The sequence below is a fragment of the Bombina bombina genome, chromosome 1 (assembly GCF_027579735.1).
Source record: "Bombina bombina isolate aBomBom1 chromosome 1, aBomBom1.pri, whole genome shotgun sequence".
NCBI lineage: Eukaryota > Metazoa > Chordata > Amphibia > Anura > Bombinatoridae > Bombina > Bombina bombina.
In genome coordinates this window covers 380034258-380055580 of record NC_069499.1, presented here as the reverse complement: position 1 = coordinate 380055580, position 21323 = coordinate 380034258, and the positions used below count along the sequence as shown (strand labels likewise).

The window sequence follows — 21323 nt, the reverse complement described above, 5'->3', positions numbered from 1 at the left end:
AATAGAGTGTCTAAATGTTAATAAAATATACTTGCCAATAGACACTCGTCATCTAGCAAATAAGCAGCAGACAGCCAAACCAGTACTGAAACATATCAGCAGTGGTTATAGAATCGTATATTATAGATTTATAAAGGGAGGCAAAAGACAAGTCCTGTGACCAATTATGGAAGGTTTATGAGAACAATTCTCATGAGGTGAAAATAGAATCACAAACCATACCCCATATACATCCGTCTTAGAAGCACTGTACTCTGAGGGGAAACTGTGCCTCAAAATAGGCAAAAAATCCCTCTATCTGACAAATCAAATACACATCTTCATTCTTCAACCACCTCCAGCACAGGCAAAGTAAAGACTGAGGTATGTGTGTGGTGGAAAGGTTTTTTTATAGAGCTCTTGGGGTTTGGGAATCTTTGCCTCCTCCTTAAGGTAAAGAAGATTAATTCCCAGGAGTAATGGATCGTTGGCTCTCACCATCTGTATGAAAAAAATAAAACATTTGATACAGTGTAGGTGGCAAAATGGCCTTTATAATAATGAATAGGATTAGGGTTAGAATAAGGGTTGTTAGGGTGATCTTTGAAATGAGTTCTTGCCCAAGGTAAAGTAATTCAACTCAACTGAAATTTTGATTGGTGCAAATATTATTACTATTTTGGACTGATCCATTTAATGCTGGCATTTTTAACTGTAAACTATTTTCAAACTATACAATAATTAAGACGAAAAATGTATTAGGAAAATTCTGTCATTTGTTGCTCGTTGGAGCATTTAACTACCATGCTACTGCCCCCCATGAGGTTAAACATATATTTAAAGTCTGCTTTGGAGCAGCAATATACTTATTCTTCTCCAGCTAGATGTGGCTAGGGAGCCAATAAGGAGAGGCATATGTGAGTAGCTATCAATCAACAATATCCAGGTGTATCAACATGCTAGAGTGTACTTTAAAGGAACAGTCTACTTAAAAATGTTTATTGTTTAAAAAGATAGATAATCCCTTTATTACCCATTGCCCAGTTTTTTATTACCTTATATCTAAGCCTCTGCGGACTGCCCCTTATCTCAGTTCTTTTGACAGACATGCATTTTAGCCAATTAGTGCTGATTCATAAATAACTCCACAGGAGTGAGCACAATCTTATCTATATGGCACACATGAACTAGAACTGTCTAACTGTGAAAAAGTGTCAAAATTCACTGAGATAAGAGGCAGTTTTCAAATGTTTAGAAATCAATTTATCAGCCTACATAGGTTTAGTTTTCAACAAAGAATACCGAGTGAATAAAACAAATTTGATGATAAAAAGTAAATTGGAGATTTGCTTAAAATTGCATGCCCTGTCTGAATCATGAAAGTTTAATTTTGACTTGACTATCCCTTTTTTTAACCTTTTGTAGCCGTTTAAATGCAAAGTTTCAGGCACACAGTAATTAGTGTATTAGTGTTAGTGTTATCCACTATTAATATTGTGTTCTTTAAATTAAAGGTTCTCTGTTTCTCAGTTCACAAATGATAATTATCTTTTGAAATCATTTTAATTATTAGCAATAGTATAAATGACATATCTTTGTACTTTGATGAATAATATTCTTTAATTTTGATGTTAGCTTAATGAACAATATGTAATTAAAAAGTACAACTGTAGTCAAGAAAAATAAGCAACACCAGGTAGATCCAAATTAGAACCTTTTGAGTATATGAGCAACTTTCTTTTCTTTATTTTTTGGAAATTTCTTCAATGGATGATATTGCATCACGGAGAATATTAATAAATCTGTAAACATCATGGAACGAGTTGTAGAGAGGTACTGGTGCAATTCTTAAATGATTTGGTTCTCGCATGTCACACTGCAAAGAAAAAATTATATATATAAATGTCACAATTTACTAAATTTTGCTTTATATTTACAGGAAATAATAAGTTTTTTTAAATTAATATAGCATATAATTTAGGGGCATAGGGTGACCACACTACTTAATCGATAAAATAAATAATACTAGAAATACAGAAATGTGTCTAATTTGCATTATGTGAGATAACTAAGAGTATAGTTTACATACAGTACATACAACTTATTAACAGGACACAACATTTATGTAGTCTAGAAATAAATTAACATATTAGCTAAAAACTATGAAAGTGTATGAAAACTGTTTTACAACAAATTTAAACATTGTAGGCTAGATTACAAGCGGGGCACTCTTTAGTGCTTTCACTTGCGTGCAAACACCGCTGGAAGTAAACTTTTAATGTGGGCGGGTTAGCAAGCGTATTACAAGTTAAAAGTAAATTATCTGCGCACGAGCTAACCCTGATGTGCACTAACTTCAGGACTTCGGATATCACTACATTGTTAACTTCTTCACCCCGTAGACTTCAATAGAGCATGCTTGGAAAAAAAAAAACCCTAACACTTATCATTCGCGCTAACCTGACACTGAGTTAGACCAACACAGTTAAAGCCAAAGATAGTTTTGAAACTTTAACATTCCAATGTTCTTCACATAGAAGAAAATATTATTTTCATTTATACATATACGATTATATATATATATATATATATATATATATATATATATATAAAAAATATATCTATACCTATATATCAATATGAATATACACACACACACACACATATATATATATATACATATATTTATTTAAAAATAAAAAAGAACATTTTCTTCCATGTGAAGAACATAGAAATTTAAAGTATTCATAACCACCTTTGAGTTTAGCACACATGAAGATTTTTTTTTACTTCTGTCTAGTTTTGCGCATATGCATGTGCACTAAGCCAGACAGGAGTTATATTAGGGTGCATAATGAATTTATTTATATAAAATATTCAGATTATTTATAAAAAATAAATGAGTATATTAGACTGATGAAAAAAGCAATAATATATTTCTGATTGCAATACCTAGTAAAAATGGGGCATTGCAATTCCAGGTACAACTACAGTAGCATGGTTACTTACTTACTATGCTATTTTTCTTTTCCCCGATACCGGCAGCTCTTTTTAAAGCATTTTTTCCATATATTAACCCTTTCCAGGTGCTGGTTAGTGGAGCTCTGCATCCTTATGCTGGGTGCCGCCATTTTGGATGTTGAAGTATTCTTGCACGCTGTGACAGACGTTTGGTCATTCACAGATCTTTGATATTGTTGATACTGTTTTCTTGTTGACAAGCTGTATAACACACTTCAGTTTTGTGTGCAGAATGGGAGCTGTCTGTTTTTGCTTTGACATTTTTTTATATTTGTTATGTAACTTTTAAACTGTGTAAAACAATAATGTAAATATGTGAAGCTGTGCTTTTTATTGTGCAAGGCACAGCAAGGTACACAAAACAGGTAAGTGATCTGTAAGAACACGGTTTTTGTTACAGGAGTCAACAATACACATGTGCCAAGATAGCACCGAACAGTATGTAGATGCAGAGCTTTACCAACCAGCTACTGTAAAGGCTTTAAAAAGAGCTGCAGGAAGGAGGAAAATAGCATAGTGAGTAGTAACAGCGCTACTGTAGTTGTACCCAGCAGTTTAAGGTCCTTTACAATTACAATACAATTTAAAACAACTTTCTAATTTATTTCCATTTTAAATTTGTCTTCGTTGTCTTAGTATCCTTTGTTGCAAAGCAAGAAGGTAAACTATAGTAGAAGTTTTGTAAGAATGTTATACATTATCAAAAACACTAGACGGCAAAAAAATGTTGTGCCATATTGTACTCCAGATATGTGAACGCTACGTATCTTGATATCTCTTCAACAAAGAATAACATGAAAACAGAGCAAATTTGGGAAAAGAAGTAAATTGGAAACAATTTTAAAATTGTATTCTATATCTGAATCATGAAGGAAATATTTTGGCGTGCGTGCCCCTTTAAAAGGTACAAACATACATTTCCTGTTATTTCAATATCACTTTTTAACAGCTTTAATTGTTTGTTTAAAAAGATGAAAAAATAAAAAAAAATCTTGCTTCTAAGTGCAGATATTATAAAATATAACTGATTTTTTTAATTATTATTATTATATATTCATGTGGTAAAAACAAAAGAAAAAAACTATATCACTGTCTGCCAATAAAGTTATACGAGTGCCCCATTTCAGCAATATATCCACAGCAAGTAACCAGTTGTGCACAAACATTCACTTCCTGTTATTTTCAAAATGAAAACAAATTGCTTTAACCATATTTTAACACGTTTCAATAGAGCTTTTTTCTAATGTTTGATATATATTTTTATTTGAATATCCCTTTAAATAGTGTACTTTGCTAGTGTGTTAAATGCAGCTTATATATTTCCATTGATTTAACTAAATAATTTATTTTAGGAAAAGTTATAAAGCCAGACTAGTCTCATTTACTTGAAAACAGGCTCAGCACTGACCTCTAATGGAAATCTCCGAAATGACTGCACAGAATTTCTGAACAATCAGCAATAGTGAATTCATTTGCATAAACTTTATAAATGACAGTAGATAATGGTTAGTAAGAGATACTGTATTTAGGAAGGAAAACCAAGTTTCATATATGTGACCTATGCTTGTATTTTGGTTGTGCTGCTAGTGCTAATACTGTATATGTCACCACAGTTTTGTCTATGTTGCTTTATCTTTGGAATGATTAAATTTGGATTAACACTACACACATGTGATGGCAAATATGAATCTGTTAAAATTACAATAACAATCTACTGTTAAGGATAATAAAAGAAAATGACATTAGAAATTAAAATACCAATTATAGTTATATTGCAATCTTTCTGCATCTATGATCCAAAATCAAATTTGCATACTACTTGTTATATTTTAGTGCTTAGTTTGCACATATGGTTTCCTACACCTGGATTGGTATATGTTCAAACTGTATAAGATATTTTTGTGTGCTTTTAGATTGCTAGACAGAAGAAAAACTCAGTAGATACTTTATATGCACCATATATGGGCAAAAAGACATCCAACATTTTAGATGCAAATAGGAGAAAGGAGAGGGATAATGAGGGAGAAAATAGCAGAAATCTACCTTAAAGAGACAAAAAAACATTTTTTTTTATTTCATGATTTAGAAAGAGCATGCAATTTTAAACAACTTTCCAATTTACTTCTATTATCTAATTTGCTTCATTTTCTGGATATCCTTTGTTGAAAAGCATATCTAGATAGGCTCCATAGCTGCTGATTGCTGGCTGCACATAGCTGCTAGAAATGTGCGATTCGTTTCAGATTGATTTGGAAATTTGGCCAAATTCGTAAAATTCGGGATTCGGATCGATTCAAATTTCCGAATTAAAATAGTGCCGAATCTACCGAATAAATCTGAATTAGTTCGGATTTATTCGGTAGATTCGGATGGCCATGGATTACACTAGTATTGTACAGTATATTAGGTTATATCACACCTAATATACAGTACATAATACTAGTCTAATACACAGCACATCCCACCTAATACTTACCGAATTTCCAAACCGAATCCAGCCGAATTTATTTGAATCCGAATGTATCCAAAACGAATCCGAACCGAATTGATTAGAATTTTTCCGAATTCGAATCGATCCGAACCGAAATTCGAAAAAATCTGAATCGATCCGAAACAAATTTTTTCGCCATGCACATGTCTAATAGCTGCCTCATGTTATTGGCTCACCCATGTGCTTTGCTATTTCTTCAACATAGGATATAGCTGCGGAATCTGTTGGCGCTCTACAAATACCTGATAATAAATAACGAAGCAAATGAGATAATTAAACTAAATTGGAAAGTTGTTTAAAATTGTAATCTTTATGTGAATCATGAAAGAAAAATGTTGGGTTTCATGTCCCTATAAGTATGATTACTGCATATATCATTTATAAATTGCTGACGTTCATGTTATACATATGAGTGTTGTGACAAATCGCTAATATACCTGAGATATCCGCTGGACTTTTTGTCAGTCTTCTCTTGGGTGGTGGCTTTTAGATCTTATCACTTTCTTTTGTGAAGTTGATATTGTTTTAGGAGCAGATCATTTTCCTGAATATATTTACTCCATTATTATGTTTTGTAAACTGTCCTTCAGTGTGTTAATCATAGTTTCTCAGTTTTTGTCTGTCTCACATTGCCATCATCAGGCTTTCATCAGGTGTATAGAGAAAAAATAACTTTGGTGCAATCACTCCCATCTCTTTTATACATAACAAGAATAAACTTGAAACCATTACACAAAAAGCTTTCATATTATATCTGCATATTACTTAAATATAAATGTCATCATTTGTGACTTTGCAAAGTAAATTTAAGCTTGATTTGTGATTAATTCTAGTTTACACCTTTGAAAGACATAGTTAAAGGGACATAAAACCCAATTTTTTTCTTTCATGATTTAGAAAAAAAACCTTACAATTTTAAACAACTTTCTAATTTACTTATATTATCTAATTTGCTTCATTCTCTTGATATTCTTGGCTGAAAAGCATATCTAGATAGGCTCAAGTAGCTTCTGATTGGTGGCTGCACATAGATGCCTTTTGTGATTGGCTCACCCATATGCATTGCTATTTCTTCAACAAAGGATATCTAAAGAATGAAACAAATTAGATAATAGAAGTAAATTTGAATGTTGTTTAAAATTATATTCTCTACCTGAATCATGATAGAAAATGATTGGGTTTAGTGTCCCTTTAAAGGGATGTTAAACAGTCACTTTCATTGTAGTAATAAAAAAAGCACTAAGCCATTAGAAATCATTGCAATTTGTATTATTAATCTATTTTAAACAAATTTTACCTTTTACTATTTATTCTTTACACTACATCTATGCAGTGTCCATTACTTCATGTCTCAGCCCTACAAGGAACAGTTCAAAGTTAGACAGGCAACAGGGTAATATCCTTCATAGGACAGGTGCACCGTGGACATTTTATTATGTACACCACAAATGTGGATTCACATGTAAAAAAGGATTTTAATTTAAATGTATGTCTACTCCTAGTGTGAACAAATTATTTTCCTTTTATTACCGAATGGCAATTACCACATCCTAAACAAAGGATAGCAACCCATGTTTTTTTCAGTGATGTATCAGTTATTTGTAGTTATTTGTTATTTGTATCTCTCCCTTTTGTTATATTTGGGTCCTAAATCTGATTGAAATAGGATGTCATTAAGATTTTGTACTCTCTGGTGGGCCATAATGGCTTTATTTTGAAAAATCTTTATATCTTTATTACAATCCTGGATTATATGCCAATGTTTTCTAATGATGCAAGCTATTTTCTCGCTGTATTCATTATATTGGGATACAAATATCCATTTTTCATCATCTGCCTTTTTGGCTACATTATTATCCCTTTTATGACATATGTTATAAGTTTCCTTGTTAATTAACCCTTTAGGGTAACCTCTTTCCAGGAATTTCTACCCCATTTCAGTTAATATAATTTGTTTTTAACTCACTGACTATTCTGTCTACCCTAATTAGTTGACTCCTTCGAAGAGAGTCCTTTAGTCTTTTATTATGGAAACTGTCGTATCTAAGAAGGGTATTGCAATCTGTTTCCTTACAGTATATGCCAATTTTTAAATCAGACCCTTGCTTATATACTACAGTGTCAAGGAAAACCATCCTTTCTTCACTAAAATGCCAAAGTGAATTCAAGGCCACTAACCTCCTGATTAATTTCTTCCACAAATTTTAAGAGGGAGTCCTACAAGGAGGCCTCTGCAGGAAAGCTTTTTCTAGCCTGATTTGATAAACCTTCTAAAATGACATGAGCTGGTTAACTGTAACCTAAGTTTTAAACATGGCAGCTCTTTTATCACACTAAGGCAGGGATACAATATTTACACTGGCAATGCCTGAGTGCTCATTATGCAAGAAAACAAGTAAGCTGTTTGCTGTTTTTTTTCACACAATCTGTTTCTTTTTATGTTTACTTTTCTTTAACATATTTGTTTTTACCAAATGGAGCACTTGTAGTATTCCTTTGAAAGGCACTATATTTGCTTTACACTTTTCCCAAAAAGTGGATGATGAGTTGTTGCATCTTTATCTGTATACACCATTAATTAAATTCTGATGATGGACATTAAGGACAAACAATAAGAGCAAGATTAAAAGTGGAGTGCTAATTTATTGCACGCCCGTAAACGGGCAAATTACAAGTGGCTGGTTAATGCTACCGCAAGCTAGCGGTAGCAATTAGTGCTCCAGAAATCAAACAAGAATCCAGACCAAAATAAAAATGTGAGGTCCCTTTTGAAAAATAAAATAAAAAATTGTCTTATTTTTTTTAAGAAACCTGCACAAAGCAGTTTTTAGGCGTCAAAGTTTGTGGGTGTGGGGTGTTAGCAATAAAAAGAAAACGGTACTGAAAAGTGCCTTTACATAGCGGTCTATGGGGACTGTGTGTTCCCTGTAAATACATGAGTATTTGCTTATATACAAATATATTTGTGTGTTAATATGTGTATAAACATATACACATATTATATATATAAGTTAAATCTGTAAAGGCTTCATAGATTCCCCATAATGCTTCAAATTGTATATAGTATTACTATTATATTAAGGTACTCTAAGGAGGTATTGTGAATGAAATAGATTGGCTTACATTTCAAGTGGAGTGTTAATAAAGGGATACTAAACCCAAAATGTTTCTTTCATGATTCAGATAGAGCATGCAATTTTAAGCGACTTTCTAATTTACTCCTATTATCAATTTTTCTTCGTTCTCTTTCTATTTTTATTTGAAAAAGCAGGAATCTAAGCTAAGGAGCCTGGCCCATTTTGTTATTTAAAGTCCAGTAAGTGTGGATCTATTTTGCAGTATATATATATATATATATATATATATATATATATACTGTATATACACACACACCTATGAAATGTAAAATAGGGACAAAGTGTTGAACTGGGAAGGGCTCCAAGGTGTGTACGAATGTTTGAGGATTTGAATGTTATGTATATATGTGTACATATGTGTATATGTGTGAGTTTTCAGCATTCCCCATAGAAGTTCATTATGTGAGTGAGTTAGCACAATCACTCTATCTGACTACTAGAAGTTAGTGGGCCCTAGGCTTTCGCTGAAAAAAATCAACATTTTGTAATATAGAAGTCGAAATGGAAGCACTATTGATTGTGCTCTAGCGATGTAAGAGCATCATAGCGCTACCATTTCTCAATTTCACTTGTAATCTAGGCCTTTGTTATTTATGTGAAGATGATGTATCAAATATGACCAAAAAAGCAGTTACTCACTACTACTCCTCTCTTTTCAAGCTCTTCATGAACAGCTTTTATTGGGAAAGAAAAAGATAATGAAAGCTGACATCCTCTTTCTTCAACATTAGAAGGTGTTACAATTTTTACAAAAGGTTTCTGAGGTTCACTGTTTTTGTTGCCGTAGTAATACATAATTAAATATTCCAAGTAGCCAGTCAGTAGTTTTGACTTTTTTCTTAATTCTTTCATGCTGGTTTGATCGAAGACCTATATAAAAATATATATGTTAAAATTTTAATAAAAATAAAAACTCAAAACAGAAAAAAAAAAAAATCCAGTATGCACTTTTACAGTCTAGGATGACCGGCTATCTGCAAATTGAGAATATATGTAATTATTAAATTATTCCCCTTATCATTTGATTAAAAACAGTTATAAATGTGACAATTAATAATAATAATAATATTATTTATTTAAATTGCCTTGCTAGAAAATGAATACATTCCAAAGAACAAAATAAAACTAACTTTGTTGATATTACATAGAAACAAATAAAATAATAATTACATTTGTAGTTAGAACATAAATATGGCAAATTAATATGAGCTGTACATTATTAGGATGATAAAAGTATGATTATTATTTTTTTTTTACAGAGTTTATAATAAAAATTAAAAGCACAAATTTGTGTTGTTTCTTTTAACCAAATTGCAAAAAGTCCTACAAACGTATAGTGTAGCACAGATAATCTAAATAGTTGGACATATTCCCTTTTAGTTTCCAAGTAGGATGCATTTTCTTGATTGCACCGGGAGCTGGGATTTACGTACCAGTGGTTAGTTTCGTTTTCCAGTTTTTCTACAGTAGCAATTAGCTCTTGGAAAGCCTAACTTCTTGTGCCAAAAAGGGTAAAATCAGACATAAAACCGAGATTCACTGTGCTCCTAACTCTCATTGTCTAAGGCTCCCTGCAGCGGGTTTAATGATAGAGACCCATAGTCACTACTGCACTGACATGAGTTCATAAATGGAATACCCTGTAGCCTTACCATGATGAAGTAAAGAGAAAAAAATATGATTTTTATAGAGCCTATACAGTGAGGTACTTTGTATAAACGAGCCTCTGGGGTGGTATATTGTATCTGTGCTTGGAATCCCAGGTCATATTTGCTTAATTTAGCAGCTAAAATTCATGCAAAAAGCTTTCAGGATTTGGCTTTAACAGCTTCTATTGTTACAGATGAAGCATTAAGTTGCTATGCTGAAAATTATATAAACAATCAGTGTTCAGTAAAGTAATAAATGTCTATACTCCAAGTGCATTTTTAAATGGCTTGCTTCTAGAATGTAGCTTGCTAATGTGTTTTATGTTGTGTCCTTGAAATTTGTCTTGTACCTCAGTAGATCTGTTTTCTAAGAGTCCAGCAAAACATTAAAATGTATGTCAACTACTTAATTTCAAACGTACACATATCATGTACTGCAGCTTAATAAAACTCATTTTGGCTGCTATACTTCTGAATTCAATAAAAAAGCAATAAATAGTATGCTTGTAGATTTATCATTGACTACAAAACAGCTTTTTTATTATGATTGTGGTAGCAGCAACCATTTTTATTAGGAAAAGGATGAAAGAAAAATATGATTTTGCAAATGCATTTACAGGGTCAAATCTATTCTCTATAAAGTAGATACATAAATTCCCCTATTCTATATGATGTGAAATTAAAAGGGTCACAATAATTAACAAATTAAAAAAACAAAAAAAAAACACATGTTCCAATATGGTAATTTTAACATTAGCAATGCCCCAACTCTGGGCTAGATTACAAGTGAGGCGCAAACGGTTTTACTGTAAATATTTCACATTTTCTTATGCGAATATGCTGTTTTTTGCACGATGGGTGTTATTTTTTTCTTTTTTGACTTGTATGGGGAATGCGAGAATGCAATGGCGTTTGCGCAATCTCGGGTGTTAGGTCTTTTTACCACTATATTTTTCTATGGGTAAATACATGCATGCGAAAACTTTTTTCCACACAATTCAGGTTAACGCTAGCCCAAAATATGTTTTTTGGAACTAGTAATATGAACACAACCCAAGTAGTGTGATTGTGAAAAACACAATTTATGCTTACCTGATAAATTTATTTCTCTTGTGGTGTATCCAGTCCACGGATCATCCATTACTTGTGGGATATTCTCATTCCCAACAGGAAGTTGCAAGAGGACACCCACAGCAGAGCTGTAATATAGCTCCTCCCCTAACTGTCATAGCCAGTCATTCGACCGAAAACAAGCCGAGAAAGGAGGAACCAAAGGGTGTAGTGGTTACTGTTTAAATTAAAAAATTACCTGCCTTAAAATGACTGGGCGGGCCGTGGACTGGATACACCACAAGAGAAATAAATTTATCAGGTAAGCATAAATTGTGTTTTCTCTTGTAAGGTGTATCCAGTCCACGGATCATCCATTACTTGTGGGATACCAATACCAAAGCTAAAGTACACGGATGAAGGGAGGGACAAGGCAGGAACTTAAATGGAAGGAACCACTGCCTGTAAAACCTTTCTCCCAAATATAGCCTCCAAAGAAGCAAAAGTATCAAATTTGTAAAATTTTGAAAAAGTATGAAGCGAAGACCAAGTCGCCGCCTTGCAAATCTGTTCAACAGAAGCCTCATTTTTAAAGGCCCAAGTGGAAGCCACAGCTCTAGTGGAATGAGCTGTAATCCTTTCAGGAGGCTGCTGTCCAGCAGTCTCATAGGCTAAGCGGATTAAGCTTCTTAGCCAAAAAGAAAAAGAGGTTGCCAAAGCCTTTTGACCTCTCCTCTGTCCAGAGTAGACAACAAACAAAGCAGATGTTTGACGAAAATCTTTAGTAGCTTGTAAGTAAAACTTTAAAGCACAGACCACGTCCAGATTGTGTAACACAAGGATGGAACCACAATCTCTTGATTGATATTCTTGTTAGATACCACCTTAGGTAAGAACCCAGGTTTGGTACGCAGGACTACCTTATCCGTATGAAAAATCAGATAAGGAGAATAACATTGTAAGGCAGATAGCTCAGAGACTCTACGAGCCGAGGAAATAGCTACCAAAAAAAAAAAAAAAAAAAGAACTTTCCAAGATAAAAGTTTGATATCTATGGAATGAAGAGGTTCAAACGGAACTCCTTGAAGAACCTTAAGAACCAAGTTTAAGCTCCGTGGTGGAGCAACAGGTTTAAACACAGGCTTGATTCAAACTAAAGCCTGACAAAATGCCTGAACGTCTAGAACATCTGCCAGACGCTAGTGCAAAAGAATAGACAGAGCAAAAATCTGTCCCTTTAAGAAACTAGCTGACAATCCTTTTTCCAAACCTTCTTGGAGAAAAGATAAAATCCTAGGAATCCTGACCTTACTCCATGAGTAACCCTTGGATTCACACCAATAAAGATATCTACGCCATACCTTATGGTAAATTTTCCTGGTGACAGGCTTTCGTGCCTGTATTAAGGTATCAGTAACTGACTCGGAGAAGCCACGCTTTGATAAAATCAAGCATCCAGGCAGTCAGCCTCAGAGAAATTAGATTTGGATGGTTGAAAGGACCCTGAAGTAGAAGGTCCTGTCTCAGAGGCAGAGACCATGGTGGAAAGGATGACATGTCCACTAGATCTGCATACCAGGTCCTGCGTGGCCACGCAGGTGCTATCAGAATCACTGATGCTCTCTCCTGCTTGATCTTGGCAATCAGTCGAGGGAGCAGAGGAAACATTGGAAACACATAAGCCAGGTTGAAAGACCAGGGCGCTGCTAGAGTATCTATCAGTGTCGCCTTGGGATCCCTGGACCTGGATCCGTAACACGGAAGCTTGGCGTTCTGGCGAGACGCCATGAGATCCAGTTCTGGTTTGCCCCAACGGAGAATCAGTTGTGCAAATACCTCTGGATGGAGTTCCCACTCTCCCGGATGAAAAGTCTGACGACTTAGAAAATCTGCCTCCCAGTGCTCTACACCTGGGATATGGATAGCTGATAGGTGGCAAGAGTGAATCTCTGCCCAGTGAATTATTTTTGAAACTTCTAACATCTCTAGGGAACTTCTTGTTCCCCCTCGATGGTTGATGTAAGCTACAGTCGTGATGTTGTCCGACTGAAATCTGATGTACCTCAGAGTTGCTAACTGAGGCCAAACCTGAAGAGCCTTGAATATCACTCTTAGTTCCAGAATATTTATTGGAAGGAGAGACTCCTCCTGAGTCCATGATCCCTGAGCCTTCAGGGAGTTCCAGACTGCACCCCAACCTAGAAGGCTGGCATTTGTTGTTACAATAGTCCAATCTGGCCTGCGAAGGTCATACCTTTGGACAGATGGACCCGAGATAGCCACCAGGGAAGAGGATCCCTGGTCTCTTGGTACAGATTCAGTTGAGGGGTCAAATCTGTGTAATCCCCGCTCCACTGACTGAGCCTGCATAGTTGCAGCGGTCTGAGATGTAAGCGTGCAAACGGCACTATGTCCATTGCCGCTACCATTAAGCCGATTACTTCCATACACTGAGCCACCAAAGGGCGCGGAATGGAATGAAGAACCCGACAGGAATTTAGAAGCTTTGATAACCTGGACTCCGTCAAGGTAAATTTTAATTTCTACAGAATCTATCAGAGTCCCTAGAAAGGAAACTCTTGTGAGTGGGGATAGAGAACACTTTTCCTCGTTCACTTTCCACCCATGCGACCTCAGAAATGCCAGTACTACGTCCGTATGAGACTTGGCAATTTGGAAGTTTGACACCTGTATCAGGATGTCATCTAAATAAGGGGCTACTGCTATGCCCCGCGGCCTTAGGACCACCAAAAGCGACCCTAGAACCTTTGTAAAGATTCTTGGGGCTGTAGCTAATCCAAAGGGAAGAGCTACAACTGGTAATGCCTGTCTTGAAAGGCAAACCTGAGAAACCGATGATGATCTTTGTGTATCGGAATGTGAAGAAAAGCATCCTTTAGATCCACTGTAGTCATATATTGACCCTCCTGGATCAGTGGTAGGATGGTACGAATACTTTCCATCTTGAATGACGGAACTTTGAGGAATTTGTTTAAGATCTTTAGATCCAAAATCGGTCTGAAGGTTCCCTCTTTTTTGGGAACCACAAACAGATTTGAGTAAAAACCCTGTTCCTGTTCCTCCTTTGGAACTGGATGGATCACTCCCATAACTAGGAGGTCTCGTACACAGTGTAAGAATGCCTCACTCTTTATCTGGTTTGCAGATAATTGTGAAAGGTGAAATCTCCCTTTTGGGGGGGAAGCTTTGAAGTCCAGAAGATATCCCTGGGATATAATTTCAAACGCCCAGGGATCCTGAACATCTCTTGCCCACGCCTGGGCGAAGAGTGAAAGTCTGCCCCCTACTAGATCCGTTACCGGTTAGGGGGTCATTCCTTCATGCTGTCTTAGAGGCAGCAGCAGGCTTTTTGACCTGCTTACCTTTTTTCCAGGTCTGGTTTGGTCTCCAGACCGTCTTGGATTGAGCAAAAGTTCCCTCTTGTTTATTATTAGAGGAAGTTGATGCCGCACCTGCCTTGAATTTTCGAAAGGCACAAAAATTAGACTGTTTGGCCCTAGATTTGGACCTGTCCTGAGGAAGGGCACAACCTTTTCCTCCCGTGATATCAGCAATAATCTCCTTCAAACCAGGCCCGAATAGGGTCTGCCCCTTGAAGGGAATGTTAAGTAGCTTAGATTTTAAAGTTACGTCAGCTGACCATGATTTAAGCCATAACACTCTGCGCGCCTGTATAGCAAAACCAGAATTCTTAGCCATTAGTTTATTCAAATGAACAATGGCATCAGAAATAAAATAATTGGCTAGCTTAAGTGCTCTAAGTTTGCCAAGTATGTCATCCAATGGAGTCTGTACCTGTAAAGCCTCTTCCAGAGACTCAAACCAGTACGCCGCAGCAGCAGTGACAGGGGCAATGCATGCAATGGGCTGTAGGATAAAACCTTGTTGAATAAATATTTTCTTAAGGTAACCTAATTTTTTATCCATTGGCTCTAAAAAAGCACAACTGTCCTCGACAGGGATAGTAGTACGCTTTGCTAGAGTAGAAACTGCTCCCTCCACCTTAGGGACTGTCTGCCATAAGTCCCGTGTGGTGGCGTCTATTGGAAAACATTTTTCTAAAAATAGGAGGGGAAGAGAACGGCACACCTGGTCTATCCCATTCCTTATTAATAATTTCTGTAAACCTTTTAGGTATTGGAAAAACATCAGTACACACTGGCACTGCAAAGCATTTATCCAGTCTACAAAATTTCTCTGGCACTGCAATGGTATCACAGTCATTCAGAGCAGCTAAAACCTCCCTAAGTAACACGCGGAGGTATTCAAGCTTAAATTTAAATGTAGAAATATTAGAATCAGGTATCTTTCCTGAGTCATTAACATCACCCACTGACTGAAGCTCTCCTTCCTCAGCTTCTGCATATTGTGAGGCAGTATCAGACATGGTTCTTAAAGCGTCAGTATGCTCTGCATTTTGTCTCACCCCAGAGCTATCTCGCTAACCTCTAAGTTCAGGTAGTCTGGCTAATACCGCTGACAGTGTATTATCCATGACTGCCGCCATGTCTTGTAAAGTAAACGCTATGGGCACCCTAGATGTACTTGGCGCCATTTGAGCGTGAGTCCCTTGGGCGGTAGTCAAAGGGTCTGACACGTGGGGAGAGTTAGTCGGCATAACTTTCCCCTCGTCAGATTCCTCTGGTGATAATTTTTTTAAAAACAGAATATGATCTTTATTGCATAAAATGAAATCAGTACATTTGGTACACATTCTAAGAGGGGGTTCCACCATGGCTTTTAAACATAATAAACAAGAAGTTTCTTCTATGTCAGACATGTTTATACAGACTAGCAATGAGACTAGCAAGCTTGGAAAACACTTTAAATCAAGTTAACAAGCAAATATAAAAAACGGTACTGTGCCTTTAAGAGAAACAAATTTTGTCAGAATTTGAAAAACAGTGAAAAAATGCAATAAATCAAACGAAATTTTTACAGTGTATGTAATAGGCTAGCAGAGCATTGCATCCACTTGCAAATGGATGATTAACCCCTTAGTTCAAAAAACGGATCAAAAAAACGAAATAGACGTTTTTTTTTTGTTTGTTTTTTTAACAGTCACAACCAACTGCCACGGCGAGCTGTGGTCCTACCTTCCCCAATAAACGACTTTGGAAAGCCTTTGAGCCCTTTAGAGATGTCCTATAGCATACAGGGGACTCCTGAGGGAAGCTGGATGTCACAGTTTGTAATTTTAACTGCACCAACTGTAACTTTTATACTATAACAGTGGAAAGCCTCAGTAAAACTGTTTCTAGTCAAAATTTAAGCCAGCCATGTGGAAAAAACTAGGCCCCAATAAAGTTTTATCACCAATGCATATATAAAAACGATTAAACATGCCAGCAAACGTTTATATTGCAATATCATAAGGGTATTACCCCTGGGAGTAAGCATGATACCAGTCGTTATTAAATCACTGTATTCAGGCTTAACTTACATTAATCCGGTATCAGCAGCATTTTCTAGTGTTTTCCATCTCTAGAAAAAAATTATAACTGCACATACCTGATAGCAGAATAAACTGCACGCCATTCTCTCGCTGAAGTTACCTCATCTGTGTAATCCCCTCAGACATATGTGAGAATAGCAATGGATCTTAGTTACAACCTGCTAAGATCATAGAAACCTCAGGCAGATTCTTCTTCTATTTACTGCCTGAGATAAAATAGCACAACTCCGGTACTATTTAAAAATAACAAACTTTTGATTGAAGAAAATAAACTAACTATATTTAACCACTCTCTCCTACAACATCCTAGATTGTTGAGAGTTGCAAGAGAATGACTGGCTATGACAGTTAGGGGAGGAGCTATATTACAGCTCTGCTGTGGGTGTCCTCTTGCAACTTCCTGTTGGGAATGAGAATATCCCACAAGTAATGGATGATCCGTGGACTGGATACACCTTACAAGAGAAAAATAATAATACTGTGCCACTTGTAATCTAGCTCTATATGTATTTAACTTCTGTAAACAGATAGCGGTTATTAAACACATAGTTAAAGGGACCGTCTAGTCAAAATTAAACTTTCCTGATTCAGATAGGGCATGTAATTTCAAACAACTTTCCAATTTACTTTTATCATGAAATTTGCTTTGTTCTCCTGGTATTCTTTGTTGACAGCTAAACCTAGGTAGGTTCATATGCTAATTTCTGAGGCCTAGATTTAGAGTTGGGCGGTAGCCGTCAAAACCAGCGTTAGAGGCTCCTAACGCTGGTTTTTACCGCCCTCTGGTATTTGGAGCCAGTCATTAAAGGGTCTAACGCTCACTTTCCAGCCGTGACTTTTCCATACCGCAGATCCCCTTACGTCAATTGCGTATCCTATATTTTCAATGGGATCTTTCTAACGCTGGTATTTAGAGTCGTGGCTGAAGTGAGCGTTAGAAATCTAATGACAAAACTCCAGCCGCAGAAAAAAGTCAGTAGTTAAGAGCTTTCTGGGCTAATGCCGGTTTATAAAGCTCTTAACTACTGTGCTCTAAAGTACACTAACACCCATAAACTACCTATGTACCCCTAAACCGAGGTCCCCCCACATCGCCGCCACTATATTTAAATTTTTTAAACCCTAATCTTCCGCTCCGTACACCGCCGCCAACTACGTTATCCCTATGTACCCCTAATCTGCTGCCCCTAACACCGCCGACCCCTATATTATATTTATTAACTCCTAATCTGCCCCCCACAACGTCGCCGCCAGCTACCTACAATAATTAACCCCTAATCTGCCGACCGGAGCTCACCGCTAGTATAATAAATGTATTAACCCCTAATCCGCCTGACTCCCGCCTCAATAACCCTATAATAAATAGTATTAACCCCTAATCTGCCCTCCCTAACATCGCAGACAGCTAACTTCAAGTATTAACCCCTAATCTGCTGACCGGAGCTCACCGCTACTCTAATAAATGGATTAACCTCTAAAGCTAAGTCTAACCCTAACACTAACACCCCCCTTGAAGACCTCCACCGCGGACCCATCTTCTTCTTCCGACGACTTCCCGACGAATGACGGTTCCTTTAAGGGACGTCATCCAAGATGGCGTCCCTTGAATTCCGAGGAATTAAGGTAGGAAAATTCTGATTGGCTGATGGAATCAGCCAATCAGAATCAAGTTCAATCCGATTGGCTGATCCGATCAGCCAATCAGATTGAGCTTGCATTCTATTGGCTGATCGGAATAGCCAATAGAATGCAAGCTCAATCTGATTGGCTGATTGAATCAGCCAATCGGATTGAACTTGATTCTGATTGGCTGATTCCATCAGCCAATCAGAATTTTCCTACCTTAATTCCGATTGGCTGATAGAATCCTATCAGCCAATCGGAATTCGAGGGACGCCATCTTGGATGACGTCCCTTAAAGGAACCGTCATTCGTCGGGAAGTCGTCGGAAGAAGATGGGTCCGCGGTGGAGGTCTTCAAGATGGAGCCGGTCGTCATCGGATGAAGATAGAAGATGCCGCTTGGAAGAAGATGGTTGCCGGTCCGGATCTACTCTTCTTCCCGGATAGGATGAAGACTTTGGAGCCTCTCCTGGACTTCTTCAGCCGTCGCTTGATAGAAGACTTCAGCCGGATGATGGATGTCTAGCCCCCGCTTGGGCTTGGATGAAGATTTCAGAGCCTGGAACGATCGGTGATACCTGGCATGGTGAAGACAAGGTAGGAAGATCTTCAGGGGCTTAGTGTTAGGTTTATTTAAGGGGGGTTTGGGTTAGATTAGGGGTATGTGGGTGGTGGGTTGTAATGTTGGGGGGGGTATTGTATGTTTTTTTTACAGGCAAAAGAGCTGAATTCTTTGGGGCATGCCCCGCAAAGAGCCCTTTTAAGGGCTGGTAAGGTAAAAGAGCTTTGAACTTTTGTAATTTAGAATAGGGTAGGGCATTATTTTATTTTGGGGATCTTTGTTATTTTATTAGGGGGCTTAGAGTAGGTGTAATTAGTTTAAAATTGTTGTAATATTTTTCTAATGTTTGTAAATATTTTTTTATTTTTTGTAACTTAGTTCTTTTTTATTTTTTGTACTTTAGTTAGTTTATTTCATTGTATTTATTTGTAGGAATTGTATTTAATTTATTTATTGATAGTGTAGTGTTAGGTTTAATTGTAGATAATTATAGGTATTTTATTTAATTTATTTATTGATAGTGTAGTGTTAGGTTTAATTGTAACAGGTTATGATTTATTTTAAATTATTTTTATGATTTATTAAATTATGCTCTACGCTCCCTTTTTGGAGCTTAACGCACTGAAAACCCAGCCATTCTGTGAACTCTAAATACCAGCGGTATTTAAAAGGTGCGGGAGAAAAAAAGCATGCGTAGCTAACGCACCCCTTTGGCCGCCAAACTCTAAATCTAGCCGTAAATCTTTGAAGCAGCCTCTTATCTGAATGCATTTATTCACAGATTATATTCCTCACAGATTAAAACAAATTAAAGGTTCAATAAAATGTTAAAGGGACAGTAAAAGTCAAAATTAAACTTTCATTATTCAGATAGAGAATATATTTTGAAACAAATTTTCAATTTACTTCTGATATCAAATTTGCTTTATTCTCTTGGTATCCTTTGTTAAAGAGCATAACTAGGTAGGCTCAGAAGCAGCGCTGCTGGGAGATGTATGTATTGGGTACTTGTAAAGCACGGCTAATCACCCGTAAGGGTCTCAAGGCGCTGCTCATTTTATTAACCTTAGAAGGATGAAAGGTTGAGTGGACCTCACCAGGGATCGAACCTGCAACCCTTGGGTTGCTACAGAGCTCAGCCACAGTGCCTTAGCATGCTGAGCTATCTGTCCGGCTTTGCTGAGCTATCTGTCCGGTTGATGGTTGGTGTAGTTGGTGATTGGTTGCTGCAAATGTATGCTTCTTGTAATTGGCTCACTATAAGTGTTCAGCTAGCTCCCAGCAGCATATTGCAGTGACTGAGCCTAATATTTTAAAAAAAGACACCAAAAGAATAAAGCAAATGTGATAATAGAAGTAAATCTAGTATAAACATTTAATTTTGACTTTACCGTTGCTTTAAATTCTCTGTCATAAAATATTTTGTAATATATTTTCATTATTTATTTTGCCTCTTTTACTGTAATTTAACTCTGAAAAATGTGTTTTTCCTAATCCATTTAAGTGGTGGAGGTTCATAGGCCTAATTCTGCAACATCCCACACAGTGATAGCTTGATCAATGCAGGATCTTTCTTACATTTCTCCTTAAAGAGACATGTTACTCAACATACATTCTGGTGTTAACTGTACCTTTGAGATAAATTCACCAGGGTTAATGCTCTTTAGGCCGTTACCATTCAAATCCTCATCTTACTTTATATCTACAAAGTGGAGTTTATACTTTGTTTTAATAAAAATTCAGGCGATTTTACTGTGATTGTATGTGTTTTCACAGTTAACTCCTTCACTACCGGGATTTTCATAGAAAAACTTGGCCAAAATACCAAAGAATTTTTAGCATTTTTTATTTACCTATCAAAACTATATATATATATAGAGGAAAGCAGGAAATTGCACTCCCAATTACAAAAGCCCTTATGCCCTGGGTGCAGCAAACAAATAAATAGAAATACAAGACAAGCGCACTCCAAGGGACTTATCAAAAATCACTTTAATCAGTGTTAACGTTTTCGGACATAATATAGTCCGTCTTCAGACAAAAAAGTGTACACTTTTTTGTCTGAAGACGGACTATATTATGTCCGAAAACGTTAACACTGATTAAAGTGATTTTTGATAAGTCCCTTGGAGTGCGCTTGTCTTGTATTTATATATATATATATTTTAAGAAGATAACCCAATGTATTGATCTAGGCCCATTTTGGTATATTTCATGCCCCATCTCACTGTCAAATTTGATCAAATAATTTTTCCCCCCACAAACTTTGGGTTTCTCACTGAAATTATTTACATACTGCTGGTGCAATTGTGGCACAAATGGTTGTAAAAGCTTCT

At 36.4% G+C, this 21323-nt stretch overlaps 1 protein-coding gene across 2 annotated transcripts in view; it reads right to left on the bottom strand.

Moving 5' to 3' along the window:
- Positions 1-1594: 1594 nt before the first annotated feature.
- The window catches only part of KYNU (kynureninase), a 318611-nt gene continuing 298882 nt past the window's right edge, over positions 1595-21323 (bottom strand). For both annotated transcript variants that reach the window (XM_053698265.1, XM_053698266.1), the window contains exons 13-14: positions 9268-9498; positions 1595-1855 (exon numbers count right to left, since the gene is read on the bottom strand). In XM_053698265.1, coding sequence (XP_053554240.1) covers positions 1724-1855; positions 9268-9498 — 363 coding nt within the window. In that variant the 3' untranslated portion in view covers positions 1595-1723. The remainder of the gene's footprint in view (positions 1856-9267; positions 9499-21323) is intronic.